At 42.7% G+C, this 21402-nt stretch overlaps 1 protein-coding gene and 1 long non-coding RNA gene across 2 annotated transcripts in view; both read left to right on the top strand.

Annotated features, from left to right (window-relative positions):
* Positions 1 to 17561, top strand: part of LOC311436135 (uncharacterized protein) — a gene marked incomplete at its 5' end in the record, with an annotated part of 33277 nt that extends 15716 nt beyond the window's left edge. Inside the window, 3 exons of the mRNA XM_084517977.1 lie at positions 2959 to 3092; positions 14974 to 15011; positions 15513 to 17561. Coding sequence (XP_084374103.1) covers positions 2959 to 3092; positions 14974 to 15011; positions 15513 to 15677 — 337 coding nt within the window. The 3' untranslated portion in view covers positions 15678 to 17561. The remainder of the gene's footprint in view (positions 1 to 2958; positions 3093 to 14973; positions 15012 to 15512) is intronic.
* On the top strand, positions 8758 to 11909 carry LOC311436258. Its single transcript, XR_014692703.1, has 3 exons — positions 8758 to 8803; positions 8880 to 9062; positions 9691 to 11909. It is a non-coding gene; the product is annotated as an uncharacterized lncRNA (long non-coding RNA).
* Positions 17562 to 21402: the final 3841 nt, after the last annotated feature.

Here is a 21402-nt window from a genome sequence, read left to right as displayed (position 1 = left end):
GTGAACAACTTGCAAACCAGGAAAAAAGAGTTCTAAAATCTGGAAATGGACTTTGGGTGGACTTGTTTCACCTTGCTATGAGTGAAGGTACAAAAGTAAAGGGTAGGCTGAGTGCCAAACCTGAAGTCTAGAACCAAGCAAGAAGGACAACAGATAGGAAGACAGAAATATTGGCTGAAGCTTCCTTTTTTTTCCTCCACAGTGGGCAATATCACTGAAAAGGTCATTAGATACAACCTGAAACGGACTTCTTAAGTAAACCTACAACTAAAGCCTTTGACATACAATCTAGCAACTGAATTACAGTCATCACAGGCATTTCCTTTAGCATTTGCATTAAGCTTTGTGTCTGCACTGTGCTGAGCACAGCCAAACAGATGCAAGATCTTCTGCTTACCCAAATGAAAACCCGCTATCCCCTTTCTCTGCCAAACAGCAAAGGTGACAGGCTCCCCCCAATGCAATGCTGATTTCAGAGATGTTCTCTATAGAATAAACACCATGTAATTCTCTGAGATTATCACTTAGATTGATGTTATTGAAGTTTGCTTGCTGATCATTCCAGAAGCTGTGAATTTTCTTTGCCTCTTTACACCACTTGCTGTGTTGCAAAGTTTTGCCTTTATTTATACATTTCCTCTAAGCATTTCAGATACCTGGTACAAACAAATCTTCCTTCATCTCTACCAGAAAGTTAGCTGCTGGTGTCTGCGTGCATTTCTCTGGGATTAGAGAAAGAATTGGGGTGAGAGGTGGGATGCTGCCAGATCCCGGGAACCCAAGGCTGCACATGTTAGCTGGGGAGGAATTCTGCTCCCTGAAGATAAATCTTAGCTCGTTTTGCACCAATCACAAGGTTTGCAAGCACCTTGATATATTCAGTCCAGGCACTTGTGTATGGGAATGAAGTGAGCAGTAACTCTGGAGTTAAATTTTAAATTAGTTTTCCAGTGAAGACCTGCCCATGGAGTTGCTTTAGTGTGACTTACCGATCACCTTCAGGGTATTCTGCAGGAAATGAAGATTTATTACAGTGTTGTTACTTGACCTGTGGCTTCTACCTTTCAAGGATGAGCATTTCTCTTAAGCTAAAGGAAGCAATTAGTTACTGTGATGGGGGTTTTCTGGAGGAAGCGGCTGTTTCTCCAACAGAACAAAGAGGGACTGAAAGGTGGCTCAGCTGGAGGACACTGAGGCAATGCACTGGCCTCAAGCGGAAATTAAGTCAGACATGCACAGGGGATGGAGTGGTTTATGTCATAGAAGGGAAGCAGCAGGAAAGCCAGAAATAGTTAGGAATTAGTAAGCCAGTTTGAGCAAATATGGCACATTGAGAACTGGGTCTGTGACCAAAGCTTGTGGTCTTCAGCTCCTGTTGGAGTACATTTAACTTCAGAGACACTGAACTATCTAAAGATAATATTCTAAATAAATCAAAATGAATAGTTAATAATAAGAATAAATAATAAAAATAAATATTAAAACAAAAATTAGTAATAATAAAATTAAAGATAATATTCTAAAGAAATCCAAGTGTGATCTTCCATGGGCATGGAGTCAGCCAGTTTTCTGGAACAGATATTAAATATTGTGGTAATAAAAGTTAGGTCTCAGTGAGCTTGTCCAGCTCATCCCAGTAACACCGGCTGCCACTTTTCTACCTCTTTCTTTGCAGATTTACCCAGTCTTTTGTTCTTGGCAGCTGGTAATACCACCCCCTACTCACTGCTTGAAAGGGAACGGCAACAGTTTGTGAAGACTAATGAACGGGATCTGTCTTGGGAGTGATCATAACCTGATTTAATATAGTAAGTACATAAGAAAAGAGAAATCTTCTAACCTTTTGTGATTCATAAAGGTGTATGTGCTGATTTGCTTGGACTTCGTGGAGCCATGTACTTCTAGAGTGTGGAGAGAGATTCATCACTTCTGTTCTTATTCTCAGTTGTGAGCACACTTATTAAACAGAGGCAATTGCCTTATGCTGAAAAGAAAAATAAAATATGACCCATCTTCATTTCAATGTAATTCCTTAATTGACATTATCTGTGATATATTTTCGTACCATTTTGGGAAGTTCTGGTGGGAAAAATACACTCATCACTCATGCTGTTGCCAAATTCTCTGAGGGAGGACATCCTCCACTCTGGTTTGAGTGCAGTCTGGTGCAAAGGTTCCTGCAGAACTGCGTGTAAGGATGCAGCGTATCAGAAGTTATCAACTGATGAGCAGGATTACTTATCAATGTTATAGTGGTTGTGCTTTGACAGGTATTCAAACTGAAAGATCAATTTACATTTTCTGAAAGGAAAGAATATGCAGTAGATTAGTTTTCAAATGGTTTTTTGTACAAGGAATGAAACTACTTACATTGGTGATTTTCTAAGGTTACATTTGTTTTTGCTGTTTCTTTTTCTCTTCTTCTAGATGCAATTCCTATTTGCTAAGGATTCTGAGCATTACATTAGAATAAAGAAGACTTGGAGGGCAATTTTAGAGAAATAGATATCCAAATCACTAGCATAATCCTTCTGGCTCTTTGAAAATGAAAAATAGAGTGTTTCAGAGAGCTATTTATTGGAAAGATTAGTTTTATCACGAAATTATTACTTTAGCACATGGTTTGAGATTGGTCATTACCTTAGAAAGTTCACAGATAAAAACACAGGGAGAGTTGCCAATGAAAAAGACCTAATGACCGAAAGAGTCTTCCTTGCGTGCTCCGTTTTCCCCCTATAGCTATGTTTTGGCTTCACCAGGGAGAAGTAAACAATCTATTAAAAAAGCAAAGGATGGAAAAAATAAGTTAAAACTGTATTATAAATTGTGTAAATTGATTGATTTTGTGGTGGAAAGCCTTCTTGTTTATTTATAGGGCTAGGTAAATGTTGGAAAAAAAATATATATATTTATGAATAACATAATTTTTACAAAAACATCTGTGTTTTTTCTTTTCAGGAGCTATCAGGCTGCAAGTGTTTACATTGTAGACAGGAAAGGAGCCCTTTGTCTTTCTGTATTTGTGTGTGAGTATGTGAACAGCATGGAACGATATAACTGGCACGTTAAAGAGAAGGCTTTATCTGCAAAAGGTAAGGGCAATTCTTTGAAAGTTTAGTAACACATTGACGGTCTTAACCTACCTGCTATATTATAGGTAAACCCTTGGGGAATATCTCATCAATATGATGTAAAAACAAACCAGCTGACGGTTAAGTTGTTTGTCGTCTTGCAGCACCGCTTCACTGATCTGCCCACTTGAGTTGTAGCATTCCAGGACCAAACTGTCTTTCATTACATGATTACTCAGTTGCTCTTACTGAAGCTCTGAAACATGTCATGCTGTAAGGAACGGGAGGATTTATTTATCCTAATCTATAATTCACAGTCCTTACACGTAGAAAACTCTGATGTCATAGTGACAGACCTTGAATAAATACCTGGGTAGGTGCATGCTGATGGCCACAGCTGCTATGGACACAACTATTTTGGAAGAGTACTTTTAGCACTGTGGTCCTTTCTCACTCACTTTTGTCTATTTTAACTAATTTCTGGCCAATGTAGTAATTCTCTTGAGTAAAACCTAAATGCTTCCATCACGTGTCAGTCCCCCTGTGTTGAAATTGGAAATTAAAAGAAAGCTGGTTTTGAGTTTGAGTCATATAGCAAATTTTCATGTCAATTTTCATGATGAGAGGAAGGGGCATTATAGAAACTTCAGAAGAGAAGTGTGAAAGGAGGAGAAGTAAGGTCAGTGTCTCTTTAAACATCTTACACGTATTGCGTGGCAGCAGGATTATAGCCGTCTTGGGATGCTAGCATTTTATTTGTAAAAATAAATTCTTCCAGAAAACATCCCAAACCAGTGTCACATTGTTGAGTGCTAATGGCTGCATTAGCAGTTATCTGCGGTTATGCATATGTCCATCCATCTGCCTTATGACTCTGCATCCGAGGAAGGTGCTGTGCGTAAGTTATTTTACTTAAAAGTCTGCTTTTTATGTTTGTAAATAAAAAGATTACAATTGGTGATGCACAGGGCTAAAACCACTAATTGTTAGCCAGATTAAGCTGCAGACACAGTCGTCCCTGTGTAGAAGGAACCAGAGTTAAAACCAGGCTGTAAAATGCACTTCATGGACTTTAGAACACCTTTTTCAAGCTTTTCTTTGTCAATCTTAACATCTTAATTTGTAACTAAAAATCCTTTTAAATTGTCAAAAGGTCTCTTTTCTTAGAGCAGGTTTGTTGGTTTGTCTTGCACAAGGCACTGGAGTATTATTGCTGGAGGGGGTCAAATCTCACAAAACAGCATTTGCATATACACATTGCACTACAATTGCAGTTCATTTCGCCCGCACCTGGGTCTGCTTTTAACTTGCCACAGGTAAAATTTCCCTTTTGGCAGCAAGCCAGCGCAAAATTATGCGGATTCAAACCTTAGTGAGACTTTGTGCTGAGTCTTCACATGAGGCTAGAATTTATAATAGAAAACAGTGGTGGAACAGGAAGAATATAAGTACCTAGCCCGATAGCATGTCACGGGAACATGTTGTTTATTCATTTTCTTACTATCTCTCTGTCTGGGAAGTTTCAGTCTTCCAGTGGGAGAGGAGAGACACAGACATGTAAGACAGATGCAAGTGAGATGTAACACCTTGTGAGTACAAATGACTGCTTTGAAAATGTCTGAAACTCCACAACGTGGGGAAAAACGTCCTTGTAGCCATCTGACAAGCATGCATGGAATTGGGTTTGAAAATGTATTCTGATCTCCAATGGTCAGTGAGAGAAAGGAGACAAATGTACAGCAAAATTTTACATGCTTTTTTCCATGAATAATTCAAGTTGAGCTTGTATATACCAACTTGTGTTTGTTCCAGCTGCCCTCAAGCTCATAAGCATGAGCTGGTTCCTGTATGTGCTGGTTTATATCCATAAGGTTCTCATTATGTACATTTCCCTTTCTGCCCCATGCTTTTTGAAAACATAAAGCCTCTGAAGACATGGAAAATAGCAGGGCTGATTAGTCCTGAACTGGTCAGGCAGTCAGACCTGATCTTTGTAGGTCCCTTCGAACTGCTCTGTTTTGCTCTAATATCTTGTATTCACTCTCTAAGCAGCTTCCATTTGTTCACTAGTAAACTGATTTTGCAGTGAGTGGAGAAGAGAAACAACCTCCTGTGTATAGCTTTGTTTTGGCTATCTTGTGTGCCTTCTTCATGATCTGGCACAAGTCTTTGTTTCCCTTAGTGGGATGGGATTTGTACTCACCCCTTATTTCCAGCATCAAGAGAAGGTAAACTTCTGCAGCTGTTATAAAATCTGCTTGTTGGCTGGTGGTATCTATTTGTCTGGCTGGCTGATCCAGGTATTTGTGAAGTTCTCTGTAAAGTGGAGTGTTTCTTGCTTTAGGAAATAAAATAGTTAAATTTTTGTAGAAATACAAGTCACCAGTCTATCTTCATGGCAACCTCATGCAACTCCTGCCATGGTCATGGAGAGAAGGATCTGGAAAGGTATTTCCCTGCCATTAGTCATCTTTAGTAGTGGTTTTCCATTTGAGAAAACAAAAAAAGCAACAGGAAAGCAAAATGATCTGCTTTTTTCCCCCCCTCTTATTCTTAGCTAATTGATCCTCCTGATCTGCTGTGTTTCTGTTGTAAAAAGAGGAAGACAGTTTCATGTGATGGAATGGACTTTGCTAAAATTCAGCACTGTATTTAGCACAGGTAGTAACTAAAGCAATGCCTTCCAGTGAAAGCCTCTGAGTCTCTTGATGGGATCAGGGCATTTCCTGCATCTGGCCATAGTAAGACATCTGATACATGTAGCACCGCGGTCCTTCCCTCCCTCAAATCAATTCAAAATTGATTATACAAATCTAAGGCAATCTGATATAGCAGGCAAGCTGCAGATGAAATGTTAAACAAGCACGCAGGGTTGCCAGCTGTGGCATTTAAGTATTACAAATATGCCCACCTCTCCAGCTGATCATATCCCAAAGGAAATGGCTGGAATACACTTAGAACAGATGCCCTCACAATCTGAGATGTATCGTGTGTTTTTTCCATTGACCTGCAGTTTGTAACAGTGAAAACTGTTCTAATTGAAGCTGTGGTGTTTTCATGCTGTCATTGATTTCTGTGAAGAAGCACAGAGGCAAGGCACCTTCCTGTTATTGACCACGGCTTCCTCTGGTGGGGAAGTCCTGCTGGATGGAGAACAGAGGGAGATGGGTTGGGATGACAGCTTTGTTAACTAGACAAAGCTAAAACAGGGATGGTGGGCACCACAGAGGACTAAACTAATGAAATTCACACAGGCTGACTCTTCGTTTGGTTCGGAGAAGTCTCAACTAGGTTAGAGTGCTAATGTTTTCAGTAGCTGAATCTTAGGGGGAGAAAAAACACATTTCGGAAGACTTTGGGCGTCACAACCTGCCTGAGTGTGAAGTCTCAAAGCGTGTCCCCAGCTGAGCGCAGGCATCCCTCATTTGTGTCCAGTGCAGTAGTGTGCTTTCACCTAAATGTGGAACAAGTACTAGACTTGTGGGCTTCCTTTTCCATGAAGGACTTTGTCAGTTCCCAGCCTGGTAACTTTTTTTGGGTGGAATGGTGCTCTTCCCATTCATTTTCCAAGCAGCAGGTCTGAAAGCTGTTGCTTCCTATTTTTAGGGGACCTTTTCAAAAAACACTATTTCACATTGGTACAGGACAGGAAGAAAAAAAAAACAAACTAAAACTTCAAGAACTTCCTCAAACCGGGATGATTGTTTTCTTCAACATGGATTCAGGTAAAGTCTAGCAGTAGTGCTCCTATCGAATTAGTTTGGCTGTATACTCCTGCATACAAGTTGAAATGTATTTCCTGCCAGCACTTCTGGGAAAACTTCTGAACTTGCATCTTTAGAGGGAGCGAGAACACATCTCCAAAAGGAATTGATGTAAATGCTCAAGCATACAATGGTAGCAGTGTCTCCGCATTATTTGCCTTTAATGAGAACAAACCGTCGCTGGCACCGTTTCCAGGCAACTACCAAGAAATGCTTAACCTTACGTGGGGGTCTCTCAAGCCACACATTACAGCAGGTAATGGATGGCTTTACAACGAAACTAGCTTGAGAGAGCAAGCAGAAAGCATTTATTTAATCTTAGTTTTAATTAGCATTTTTCCTGTTTTTCCATGTAATTATTTCTCAGTCAAAGACTTGCTTTGCTTAACTAGGAGAATCAAGTAAAAGGTTATATTTTTTGCGTTCTGGTTATATTTAATCAGCTGAGAAATACTGTAGGCTATAGGAGGTACTGTGGGGTCATAGGGAAAGATTTGGACAGTTTGAGAGAGTTCCCTTGTAGTGAAAATGGGAAGAGCCAGAAGGCAAAGTGGAAATCCACAGGCTACCAAAGAGGCTGGAGCCTCCTCATGCATCGTGTGCACTGCACATGGTCATCTGTTTTAACAGGCTACAGCCTAAATCAATAAATGATTGACAGAGCAATGAGGGTACAGTAATGAGTAAACCAACTTGCAACAGGCTACGGTCTTTCCCAAGTCCCAAACAGCATCTCGTGAACAGAGGGAGGCTTCAAGAATATAATTCAGCCTGGCTTTGAAATTGCTGTTCACTAATTTTATGAAATAGTTGATATGTGGTATCAAGTGTTACTGTGCTCCACATTTGGCAGCATCTTAAGTCAGTTTCTGTGGTTGTATTAGAATGTGGTCGTCAACATGTTTTCCATCCATGCTTCTAAATGGTGCTTGATGACTAAACTGGCAAATAACTGGGATCCTTCTTTGGCAATTCACTCAAGTTTACAATTTCTCATCACAACACTGTTAACTTTGGTGTAAAGAACTGATACAGCAATAAAATAGCATGCAGTGAGCAAACCCTACCTACAAAGTATATTCCTACTTCTGCAGTAATCGATGTGAACGCTTTCCATGCTTGTCCAAGCGTTAAGATTGTCCATTATGTATGTGGCTAGATAGCAACTTGTGGCCCTGCTGAATCCGTGAGGCTTTCTCAGTGGACTTTTATCCTCAGACAGAATCCACAGCCATAGGTGACCCAGTGGAAGGTCTTCCTGCTGTGCAGCCAGGTAGCTGGTGCAGTATGTAGTACTCTGAAATGGAAATGGCCAACAGCAGTAGCAGAGTCTCTCCAGTATGTTTGCTTGCCCGGTTCCCTCAGCCTCCAGGGGACATGGAGGGAAAGCAGAGAGAGATTTGAGATGAGATATTCTTGTTGACAGACGTGTTTAAGTTTTGCTCTTCTGGCAAGCGAAAATTTTCCGATGGCAACACATTCCCAAAAACCTGAAGCCAAAGCAGCTCTGCTTTCCTGATCTCTGCCGAGATAGGCTTTGCTGTCTTATCTATGCCAATACACAGATGGGATGTCTTTTTTACTTCTAGCAAGAAATTCATGTAAGGCCTCGCACAGTGTAGCCTAAAGTGAGAAAGAGATTTGTCATTTTTTGACAATAATTCACATAGACTCCAAAACAAATGTACTTCTGAACAGTGACTCTGTGAACAATAAAGCAAACACTCTCAACTACCTACCGGCCCATCCATCTTTTTAAATCATGTCAGCAGACTTCAAATTGTTCCCCAAGTTTTATTGTTTCGTAGAGAAGGAAATAATTTGTGGTGAAATACACTGAGCCATTGAACTTTGCAATTGTTTATTACTTGGTCTTGATTTCTTGCACATTCCCTCTTCATCATTTTCCTGTCATTTGTTTTAGGTGGCGTGGTTTATTCGCTCTTTGTAGCTATCTAAATTGCATAGGTAAATTTGTACGTTGAACTGCACAGCCTCTCTGCTTGCAATAGCATCCACCCCCTGTTTGTAAAATTTGTGGTAGTGCCGTGTGCGTGATTTTGTTGTAGGCTAGGTGCGAATTCTTCCTTCTATCAAGAAAAACATGTTTATGCAGTCTGGTGAGAAGTTGTTGGCAAGGAGACAAGTCAGGCTTTTGTTTGAACTGGACGGCTGATGAACAGACTTTCCAGAAAGTAAGCTGGACACAAAGTAGTTGGCATGGCAGGTAAGGTGAGCTTTATGCCATGAGGAAGATCTTGTGGTGCAAGAACAACGCTGGTCCGGGTCATTTCTGCGACGTGAGGGAGAGAGAGGTGACTGGCTGAGCTGAGTCTGCTGCTGCTTCTCCCACGTTGTCATCACTGTTATAAATGAGTGCCCTAATTAGAACCGAGGGAATTTATGGGCAGATATGAAAATGTGGTTACTATAGTTACCAGGTGCTCCGGCTCAGTTGGGAAATGTTGCTAATATAATGATAGCCCAAGGGTAAGCACATGAGGCAAATGATGAACAAGCCCCCCTGCTCCAGGAGAAAATCTTTTGCTTTGCACGTTGTTTCGTGGCTTGTTCTGCAAACCAACATCCACCACTGCAGTTCGTTTTCTCTTCGCTTTCTTTCAGGGGAGTGATTTTTGCTAAGGATAAGGAGCTCTGGGGAACAGAAAGTGCAAAAATGAAATAGATCTTTAACCTTGCTCTAAATGCTATTTGCATATGTTTTAAAGCGTTCTGCTAAAATCCCTCCCCACTTCTCTGTACACAGTCTAGACAGCAAGGCAGACTATGTGCACCTCCATGAGCTCAGAAATAAAATTTCCCTTGTGTACTTTCTCTGTTCACCCTAATTCCAGCAGTGGCCCTCGATGCCTGTCTCCTCCTATGGACAGGGAAGGAGGAGAATGAGCAGTGAATTGGCTCTCCCCTTGCCCAAGATGAAGGGTATCTCAGTGTCTTTCTGCTTCAGTCCAACTGCAGGCATTAGCCACCAGGTCTGGGAGGATTCAAGGATAAAAATGGCATTTTAAGTGATAAAGCCTCACAGCTGTGGTTGGAGTGGCCTCTTGCTTGGTGCTGCCTACAGGCAGGATTACACAGGTTATTACTGTTTGCTACAGGGGAAGGAAGAATTGTGGAGTCAGATTAATTCCCACTGCAATTTCTCTGAAGTCAACGAGGTGACACTACTGATTGCTTTGACATAGATTTTTCAGTCCTGAGTAATTACCTGGCCCTTTAGAAAAAATACAGGAGTAGACAGAAAATCAGAACAGCTGCTGCTAAGGGAGCTGATCCCCACCACCTTACACAGCACTGATGAGGAGTTGCTCTCTGGTTTTGGAGGAAGCCTGCAAGAGGAGAAAGCCCAAAACATTTACATCCTGCCCAACCAGTGAGAAACTTCACCTCTACATAGCAATTCCTAGCACGTTGCCTCCCACTTGTTACTGATGGAAAATACTAAACTTTTTCTGTGAGGTGTGCTGAATCCTGTGATTCCTTACATGAGCACAAGGGCTGATTCAGGTGATGTTACAGAGAGGGAGGAGATCCAGAGAGTAATTTGTTTACCCTGAGGTCTAAGCTTCAACCTAGCATCCCTGTCTCTCCGTTGGCTGAAGATGCTGAAAGGCTTTGAACACAGTTGCTTCAGCTCGGATCTTAGTCACAGTCACAGCTGCCTTGATGAACCTGGCCATTCTGAACGGCTTAAAAGAATTTGGAAGGTGGTTTTGCTTCATTAGCAAGAAGGTGATGTACTGGCTTCTGTCTCAAGCCTTTCCACAGGAGGGTGCACGTGCTGAGGTGCAGTGAGTGGGCTTTAAAATTTCTCAAAGTGCACGTGAAAAGGCATCTGAGTTGGCGGTGCCTCGTTTCTGTAAACACTTCCCTTTCTACCCAGAGCTTTCTGGAGTGCTGTGCCAGCACCAGATGTAGATGAATCAGTTTTTAAGTGTAAGTAGCCAGCCAGAGATTACGTGAGGATCTATGAGCTGCTGCTTTGCTGTCAGCTCCAAGCATTGCAGTGGCTACAAGGGGCTCATCTGCTGCAGCCTGCGATCCCACACAGAGGAGAAAACCCAGCTTGTCCTTTCTGAAGATAGTCCTTTACTGGGTGACCTGGGGCATGGCTGACAACCTCAGGGTCTGCTGTTATAGTCCAGCTGCTGTTCCTCGTCAGCTGCTGTCTGCAGTGAGATGTGGTTGCTTGCCACAGCTCATTTTTCCTGTAGTTGGGCTCACCACAGTTTGCCCAAATGGGGGCAATAGAAAATCTTTTCAAAAAGAGATACACAGCAATAATGAGGGTGAGAACTCCTTTCTCATGATGTAAGAGAGGACACTGAAATTAAAAAGTGCCAAAGATGCCTGCTGTCTTAAGATAACCTAGATGGACTGCTGGTCTGACCCTAGTCGCAGCACGTCTCCCTCTCTTTTGTTTTGTGGACTCAATCATCAAACCAAGGATAAAACAAAGTAGTCTAGATGTTTGATTTGGGTTTTTTATTTTAAAGTGTACACTGAATAGTTAATTGTACCAAAAATAAAATCATTTCAAACTAAAAACAAGGAAACAAGAACAAATCAACAGCACTTCCTTTTGCAAAATATTGAATTTGACTCTTGATCTTCTTAGGATCTTGAATCTGAATGAATTCAGCAGCATTCCGGGGGAGTGTTAATGAGGGGGGAATTTATTTAAAAATATTCAGATAGAGAAATTTTGCTCATCTCCCGGAATCCTTTGCAGTCCCTACTCTTGTGATGACACGAGAAATCCCATCTTCCTCATGTTATTCAGATCTACGGCAGCTGCTCTGTGCTGAATCTCTCTGCCTTTGCTAAGGTGATTGCACAGATTCCCCCCCAAAATTAATATCACGTTATAGATACTCTAATCACAATGCTGGGTTTCTCTTCACAACATGAACGCAGTGCCCAGGCTTTGCCTGACAGCATGCATCTCTTTAATTGCGTTGGATAGTTCCCCTGTTTGACTTTTGGATTGGACAGGTGGCATGAGCCAATATTTTATTCTTTGGGGTTTAGTGAGAACCAGCTGCCAGACTGTGGGTAAGCTGTGAAAACGCTCTTCTGTAGAGCTTGGCTATTTATCTTGGCCACATCTTTAATGCCAAAACAGTCCAGGAGCATCTCGCTCTCATGTGGTCTATCAGCCTTGAAATAGTGTTGCAGCTCAGGCTGCAGACCCAACAAAAGTAATTTTATCCATACAGTTTCTACAGGTTTTAGTTTTCCAGGATGTTTTGAAATGCAGTATCCACAGCAGCCTGAACAGCAGTTTGTCTGTCTGTTTTCCTTCTTTGGAAGACAAAATCCAAGAGCCCTTCAGTCTCTGAGGACACAGAAAAGGGTCTTTTGTTCCAATGGCTGAACTGCTGTAATACTCCGGACAAGGGTATTAAATGGCAGGAAAGTAGATTTGTATCCTGCCAAGTTTTCCGGGTTAGCATGGAGCATGAGGCTGCCAAGCTGGTTCACTGAGACTGGGTCTGTACACACCTCATTTTCACACCTCCTGTTAGCACCAAGATAAACAAGCCTGGATCTGACAAACAAGCTAGCTGCGAAGTGATCTCCCATCTCTAAAAATGTTCAGGATGTCAGCGCTGTGTCACTTTGGTTGTCACTTTGGTCTCAGCTGGAGCTAAGGCCGCTGCCAAGTCCTCCTTTACATCTCTCAGTGTCTGCTGTTCCTCAGGTGGCTGGGGCCATATGGATTCTCCAGCTACAAGGTGGGAGCTGCTCTAAGTGGTGGTCTCAAAATCAGGTCAGTTCATGCCATAATCAAGCTTGAAGACTGGTGGCTTCAAAAGCTTCTGCAAATCAGAAATCTGGTAGCTGGGACGTGCAGAACAACCTGGACAAAGCCAAAAGTTGTACAGGGCTCCTGCAGGCAGGGTAAGGACCTCGTGCACCACCCTATCAGCTGCTGGGAGATTCAGGAGCTTTTCGTCAGGAAGTTCGTCTGGAGGTTGAGAAACGTTTTCTAAGTAGTTTTACCAAAATCAAAGAGCCCAGATAAATCACTACCATTCTGACAGTCCATTTAGGAATTAAGGAGACAAATAAGCACTGCTGCTGTCAGTATTTTTTTTGCTGATTTCTTACAGACGTGAGCTCGGGCACACTGTGCTGCCATTTCTTCATTTGTCCTCCTGTTTTCTTGGTTCTACCTTTTGTAGATAACTTTTAGACATTGGAACAGGCTGCCCAGGGAAGTGGTGGAGTCACCATCCCTGGAGGTCTTTAAAAGACGTTTAGATGTAGAGCTTAGGGATATGGTTTAGTGGGGACTGTTAGCGTTAGGTCAGAGGTTGGACTCGATGATCTTGAGGTCTCTTCCAACCTAGAAATTCTGTCATTCTGAATTCTTTTTCCACTTGTAACCACATATAACACAAGGGTATAAAGCACAGAAGTAATGAAGCTTCTATGATAAGGTTGGTCAGACATGGGAAGGTGAGATAGAGTGTTGTATATCTTGCCAAAAGAGCACGCACTGCCACCAGTTGCAGCGAAGCAGTGTTGTAGAAAGGTGTCCTGACAGCAGGAGAAGTTTGTAGGCATCAGCAAAGTCAGCCAAAACGATGGAACTATGCAGGAATGCAGATTTTCAGTAATAGTTCTGCATGAGTGACTCACTTTCAGAAGAAATAATTAAAGAAAAAAATAATCTTAAACGAAATAATAGTATATGTCACCAGTGACAATACAATACCTATGAAGTTATACACTCTGAAAACATTTTTACCAAGTGAACTATGAAGCCAGGCATTCACTTAAAGAAGTAACACGGAATTTCTTCTGAAATAGACTTGTTTGTTTTTAAATTAAATACTGTTTTATAAAGAACTTGTGAGATTTGAAGGAACGTCCTCAGCATGCATGTTTCCGCTTAATTTAGTGTTTTATTTGGTACAATTACTGACTGCTTAGTGTCCTCTGAAAGGGTAAAAAATACATGGAAGTGTCTAGATGAGCATGATAGGAGACAAAACAGCTTCCTCTCTGTAAAATGTTCCCTGCCTTTTTTGGAAAGGAAAGACCTGGAAAAAGGTTGGTAGTTACCATCTAGAGGTGGGTTTTTCAGTTAGAGTTCTTTTTGGGGGTGCTTTTATCTTTCTGTTGGAGAGGTAGGATATTAGAGGACCGTAATCCCTAAATGGCTGGGTAGGATTCAAGTTGGAGAAAGCAAAAGGTGGCTGGTATCTGAGTTCTGTCAGAGCTCCCGTCAGCTGTGGTGAGTAAATTAAACAGTAGCAGAGAGTGGATTTGGGCTCTTTGGCCAGCTGGCAGGACTTGGCATCGTCCACATGGCTGAACTCCTTGGACGTGGAAATTGGATGCTGGATGTAGTTCCTGGGCTGTGGTAGTGGCAGAATTTGAGAAATGCCTTGTTGGCATAGGCTAAAGTGTGCTGGAGTTGTTCTGCAGATGTAGGAGCTGATGGTTAGGCTCCAGTGTCCAGCAGTGTTTCCTGGCACCGTATTTTTGACTTGTGCAGCTCCAACATGCCTGCCTGCCTCTGGATACTTGTATTTATTCAGCCAGCCTGTTATTTCAGAGATCCCAGTTATCATATAGTTGGAAATCTGGCATGTTGCGAGAAGCACTTAGTGTTTGAAAATACCTTAAACTTTTCCCTGACTTTCTGAACCTGGCTTAGGCAAATCCTCATTAGTCTTGTTAATGACATGAGGTGCCTACAGAGCTGGGAGCGGGGAAGTTGCTTTGCGGTAGTGACAACTGACGTTTTGCAAGTCAGAGGTGTCACGGAGCTGTGACCCTCTGGAGCTTGCAGCTTCTTCCCATCAAAAAAGGGAAAGCCCACAGGTAGTAGTGTGGAAGGAGCAGCATCAGGCAGCCGGATTCTGGAGTCAAACAGTTGTCTTTCAAAACGTGTCCCAGATTTTAACCTCTTGAACCAAGAACATGGCAAATCAAATGGAAAACACATGGTTCGCTGCTCTCGGTTTTGATAGCATCAGGAAGGGGAATCAAAGATTAATGGGTGTAACGATTTTCTAAGCCTATCTGTAATGCTTTTAGCTCGGTTTCCAGTGGAAGTAGTGTGTCTGTAGTAACCCTCTTCTGTTGTTTTTCATCCCCAGTAATTCTTCCCCTGACCAAGTCTGAACAAAGGCGACAGGTATGTTAGTCCTTACACATTATCTAGCCACGTGTAGAAGAGGGTCTTGTTAGTGTCTCCGGCAAGGAAGGACAATGTCTGAACTCAGCAAAAAAAGGAGGAGCAAAGATTGCACAGTGATGAGTGTTCCTATAAAGACCACAAGTGAAGGAAGAGCTTCATACTGCGTTTTCTCCTTATTCAGCTGAGGTCCTTAGGAAAAGATGGCTCAAAACCTGCCTTTCAGGTACTCTCCATCATACCTCCATCTTTTTTCCAGAGGAAACATTTTGCAAAAGAGACAAAGTGAATAAAAGTTACTTGGGAAGGCAAATATACCTTGCAACTGTGCCTTGATGGGTAAGATCAGTAATAAAGATCAGGTTTGTTTTGCCCTGAAATGTGAATTTTAAAACACTGTGTTTGAAGGTGCCCGAATTCCCCAAGGACAGACAGACACCTACCTACCTTCATTATCTTGCTTTTTAAAACCTGTGTTTTATTTCCATGTCATGGGTCCAGCAAGCCAGAAGTGTCGCTTCAGAGATGGGGCTGGTATCAGAGAGGCACAGATGTGACATGCGTTTTCCAGTTCTGTGGAGTGGTGACTTTTCCCAGCACATTGGAATTGCAGGACATGGCATTGATGCCAACCAAGATAATATCAGATTCATCCTGAAAAATTGAGGAGTCTGGATTAGCTCTTGGTTTTTCAGGTCTCTTTGGAACCAAAGGCCAAGTACACATCAGGCTAATTTGACACCAAAGAAGGGGTCATGCATATTACAAGCTGTGCTTGATTTTGTCCTGATTCTTAGGATGCTGTTGAAGTAAACAGATTGTGTTTCCAAAGTCAGTACGACTGTGTCTTATAGGAAACTGTGCCTGGCTTTGGGGAGAAGTAGCACTCAGTCTGTGTAGAGCTCTAGGATCCCACTTTTTGGGAAGTGTTTGGGAGTGCAACTCCAGCAGCTGCATCTGAAATGAAGCCCAGCAACACCTTTGAAAGCAGTCGGTTCCTGGCCATGTGCTAGCAGCAACGTTGTGTGTTTTAGGAAGGTTCTGCAGGGAAAAGACAATACCTGCCAAAAGGGAAGAAACTCAAGGAAAGGTTGTATGCTTAGAAAAAACAGCGTATGTAAGGATGTGACCGAGGGCGTAGGCCTTTATGAGTGCCAGGAATTTGCAGAACAATCTCTGTAGCAACAGTGCTGTCCCACAAAGGCTTTGCTTCATCTGCAGTTGCATCATGTTTGGTGGTAATATTAGTAATTTTCAGTGTTCGTGTGGTGTATTTAGCTGAAAATGGGAAGCTGAGAGACTTCCGGAGACTTTTCTTCCTCCGTATTTAATTGCTGTTGTTGCTGCTGGCACCGTCTTAATTCAAACACCGTGACTCGTGTGGATCCCCATCACATGGCGAGTTCAGTACCGAGGCAAACTGTCCTAGGTTTGATGTGGACCCACTGAAGACCAAGCCTGAGCATCTTTATTCCTGTTATAACGATGCTGTGTCCTCCCCTGATCGTGGCCTGAATTTTCTGACCAGTTACCCGGGGTCATTTGGCACACAGGTACTGGATTTGCAGCAGGGTGAACCTGGGGCCGCTAATGATGCTCGCATCCAAGAGAGAGAACGAAAATGAGCTCTGGCTCTCAGCCATTTCGGTCTGCTATTATTTTGGACCATTGGCCATGAATCAAGCTCAAGCCGAATTGCCCACGCGCCACCGAGAACCGCAAGTAAAAGGTCTCCGATGAAATTAGCGGAGGAGCCGCTGGCCTCCTGCAGCTCAGGTGAGCCAGCATTGCCTTCCTGCCCCTAAATGTCAGCACTGCTCGTCCTGCCTCTGCGCTGCGTTACAGCTGCGAGCACAAAGCCTTGGCAGTGCCTGGCTGCTGCTGAACGCCTTGCCTTCCTGCATGGCATTTCGTGAGCGCGCCGGCTGACCTCTGAAGGTTTGACAGCGGGGACTGATGTCTGTTATGGCTCCGACGGCAACCGGGTAGCAGTGGGGAGGCTCGTCTGCATTGTCCTTCAAGCGACCTTTGCTATTGCTGGAGAAGAGGCTTCTTTTGCTGGCTTCTTGGCAGCAGTGCAGGAGGGCTTGGAAATTATAGGGACTGCTCCAGGGACTCCACTTGGACCAGTTTCGGGAGGAGAAGGGGTATGACAGTAAAACAAAACAAACAAGCAATAAATAAATAAATAAAAACCACAAGAGTTTCCTCTGGAAATGGCAGAGGACTGGGCAGCTTCTGTTCCAGACCCCGGAGCTGTGAGGTTTTGTGTGTTTGTCAATAATCAGGAGAGGGGACGCATCGCTTCTCTCTAATTGTCTCTTTAATTTTCTGTAATCGAGGGAATGACACTTTCTGTAGAAATTTCTCTCCACTGGGCAGGCTAACGCTCCCAAAAGCTGCTTCGGGCATTTTGTGCAGTAGCGGAAGGAATGGGAGAAGTGCCTCCGCCTGCGCTGCATTTATTCTGTGCCTCCTCCTCAAGGGGAAGGTTAGTGTATTGCAACATGATTAAGGGCAACAGAATCTTGCCCTAAATCAAAGAAAGCTTAGGAGGAAATTAAAATTGACTTCCTCAGGCCACGTATATTTGTTTGTTTTCTTTACGTGGTCTTTCCCCCATTACGGAGCTCAAGTGCTGTTGGCATGTACAGTCTAATGGGTACTACGGGGCCAGCAGCATGATGGATTTTAATGTCACGGGGAGAGTACTGAGTGAAGCACATGGAGGGGGGGGGGAAGAGAAAAGATCCTTGGATTTCATTGCACAAATAAATGTCAGAATGAAACAGGTCTGGCATTACTTCAGCTCCCTGGTACCCAAAGTCAATCAGAGAGAGGCAGTCGTAGAAGCAAGAAATACCGTGCTGCTCGGGTGTGGGTGAAATACGGGGTCTAGAACTAACCTTGTTCACCACTGAAATGCCGCCTGAAACTTCAGACCAGGTTTAGTAGCACTTCAGTTCAGTCTGGGGCTTTTCACCTGGCCTTTCAGCACAGGCACCAGTCCTGCAGGTTACCAAGCCTGGGTTGGCACCATGTGTCTGCTGCTGTGCTGTGCGACCCAATTCAAGCTTCGTTCACCCCTTTTTAAGTCTGGTGCATTTAATGTGAGAGGTGTGTGTCTTCCACGGCCGTCAGCAGGTGTTGGCTCTGGTTTTGCACAGTGCCAGTCCCTGTTTCCCAAGCTGAGCACAGGCATCCCCAGCTCTTGTGCCCAGATTGGGAGCCTGTCTCTCAAGAGCACAGCAAAGGCAACTCGATGCTTTGCTGTGATGCTGCCTGGCGTGGAGGTAAGGGTACGGCCACGGGGGAATTTAGCACCACGTACCAAATGCAGACCATGCAGCTGGCTGCCTGCAGATGTGCTGCTTACAGGGCTGCTGTTACGCAGCAGCTCAAGTCAGCTCCATTCAGGAAAGATTTAACCTGGACCTGTTTGGCTCAGGGGAGCAGCTATTGCTATTTAGTGGGATTACAGATATTGCTATTTAGTGGTTTTCACTGGGAAGCCTGTAAAGAGAAAAAAACTGGGTTTGTTTTGCTTTTCTCCCTCTTCCCCACTGCTTTCCACAGCCAGGCTGTTCTCTCAGTTGGAGCAAAACATCGTATCTTTAAACTAAAAAAATAAGATTTAGAAGTACAGTAAAATATTTCTATGCAAAACAGATTGCTCGTAAGACCCATTAAAAATATTTTAGCTAAAATATTTGTGAGAGTCCCTGGCAAGGGTACGCTCCAGACCAGGTCTAGATTTCAAAGCCATTTTTTTCCTTCATTAGTTCCTTCATTTCATGTAATTTCTGCAGGCATTGCAAGGGGCTTAGCATGTCCACCTTGGTCTGGAAACAGTCTAATTTTTATTTGCCAAAATGGTAGTTTAAAACTAGAAACTAGCCTAAGAGCCATCGTGTCAATTGAACAAATAATCTTAACAGCTTCCGTGTATCCTGCAAGGTTTTTCTTATTAAAAAAAAAAAAATAATAAAGAAGCTGAAAGCAAGCACTGAATCTTTCTGTAACCTGGTGGGTACACAGACAATAAAATTGCTTTATATGTGTCCCTCTCTTACCCTTATCTTTCTTCAAAGTACCTAAAGAGGAAGGCAATAAAAACAAATACTTTATAGCATGGTAACCTCTGAACTGCAGTGCTTTAAAGAAGTAGCCATATAATCTAACACAATATGATGGTGCTGTTTTGCTTGCTGAAGCCCTGCTGAAGTGTAAGGTGAGGGCTGTGTCCTCTGTGTAGCTTTTGAGCTGCTACTTGAAAATTTGGCTTAGTTAATCTGGTACAGATGTCTAGAGTTACAGGTACAGTGATCCCCTTTGGGGCTGTTTCAATTAATGGTTTGGTTTTATGCTGTTGTATTTTAACTGTTTGGGATGGAAATCCCAATTCCTACATAGTTTATTAATACAATTAACACAAAACCTTTATGTAGAACAGAATGGTATGAATACTCTTTTTTTTTTTTTTTTTTTTTTTTCCCTGGGTGAAATAAGGAAAAAAGTAATTAAACTCTGGTTGTCCTAGTTGAAAGAAACGAAAGCCCACTGTGTTGAAAGAACTTATTTTACCCAAATCAGTGAAATTCAGAGTTTTGAGCATAGCATTTATCTTGAAATTTAAATGACACTTGTGTTGATCAGAAGTATTGTCTTCACTTCTGGGCACTTCCAGAATTCACCCATGCCTCTCTTCCTTCTCCTCCTCTCCTTGTTTTAGTCAGCATCACCGTGAGTTTGCTTCATTTGCTATCTGGGGCACATGTGATAGGCTCTTTTTAGGTAAAGCATGGCAGTCTCAGAAGATGTCCTTTAAAAACTGCTAATTCAACTGCTTGTGATCACCTAGACATACTTAAAAAGTCATTTATTTCTTAGTTTTGTACACAGCACATGTACTCTTCTTGTTCTTTCCTTTGAAAGTTAAATAGTCATTGATAACTTGTATGCTCTGCACAGGGACAGAGCTGTAGCTTCCCATGGGGTCATGAAATCCTTCCTAAAAAAAAAAAAAAAGTTTGCCTACAAGCTTCCTGATGTGCTTTTCTGTGGTTGCCAGTACCCTGGCATAAAAGTCAACCTGGGAAGGTCTTAGGCAGAAGTGGGGTGGGCGTTCCCTATGTTTTTTTTTTTTTTATTATTATTATTTTCTTGTACATCTTTTAGCAGAGACATCAGCTGCTTCTGCAACAAAACAGCAGAAAGCTAGGATGTCGCTGTGCTTGATTTGCATCTGATCTTTGGTGTCTCTTTTCTGGTAATGAAATTCAGTGAGTTACCACGTGTCTTTGGTGTCACCAGGTGATTCTCCATCCTCTGGGATGCAGGCTTCAAATTGTTAGCTGTCTAGCAGCAGAGAGCTTCAGTTCATCCCCCAGATGCAGCCCTAGCAAGAAATTTTTCTATTTGCTTTGGTGATGAGATGGCATCTTGTGTGGTGAAAGACAGTCTGGAAACTTTCCAGTGTGGTAGCACAAAAAAGAATTGAATCGATGGTCGGTCCTGCTAGACAGATAAAGGTATAACAACCTGCATCTCACTGGCAGCAAATGAAAGGTAAATATCGTAGGTGGTGCAGTATTGGTAAGGTATGACCAGGATTTAATCCTTGGTGCTTACATGGCAAGAGTAATCCTTCTGGGCTCCTGCTAGCGATGTAGAGGCAGGGGCTGATCGAGGGGGTATCCTGAGGGGCTGAAATTAAGTTTTACTCTAACACTCCAACATGTGTTAATTTCCAGGCAGAAGGAAATCCTTGTCCACCTTGAGACATGCACCAACGGCAGCTTAGGAGACCAGAAGGAAAGCTACCCTCAAAACATGGTGGTTTTGTCTCTCACAGGTCCATGCGGAGATAGAGTAATCAGAAGGTGCTGCAGGTGTCTGGAGGGATGCTTTGACTGTGAGCACCTTTATTCTTGATGTTTCTGGGTCCAATACCAACCTGTAGCTGCTCCACTCTTGCAAAGAAAGTCCTTCCAGCAGCAGCGGAGCAGTCTGGGCCTTCTTTAAAGAAGATGTGATAGAGCAATAGCATCTCTGTTTGGCACGTGTCTGTGGAACAGATTGCTTCCGCAACCAGATTATTTCATTTACTTGCTTTCAGTCCATGTTCTCATCTCTTTAAAATGGGCACTATAATGCTGTCTCATTATGCACAGACTTTATGGGAGAGGTTCAGTAATCATTATGAAAAGGTCAGATGCTTCTGTGAAGGGCACCTATAAATGAGTCTATAAATAAATAGTCTGGAAGCCTTTAGGAGAGGCTAACAACTTATTTATTTTTTATCCTGCTGGTTGCAGGGGATGTATAAAAGCACTAGTGTACTGCTAATTAGTTGAGTATTTGAGTTTTGGTTTGGGGGCACTGAGACACA

Source organism: Aythya ferina (assembly GCF_964211825.1).
Source record: "Aythya ferina genome assembly, chromosome: 4".
Classification (NCBI taxonomy): domain Eukaryota; kingdom Metazoa; phylum Chordata; class Aves; order Anseriformes; family Anatidae; genus Aythya; species Aythya ferina.
Note: the sequence above shows the minus strand (reverse complement) of the source record. Positions and strands in the feature narration are given on the sequence as shown.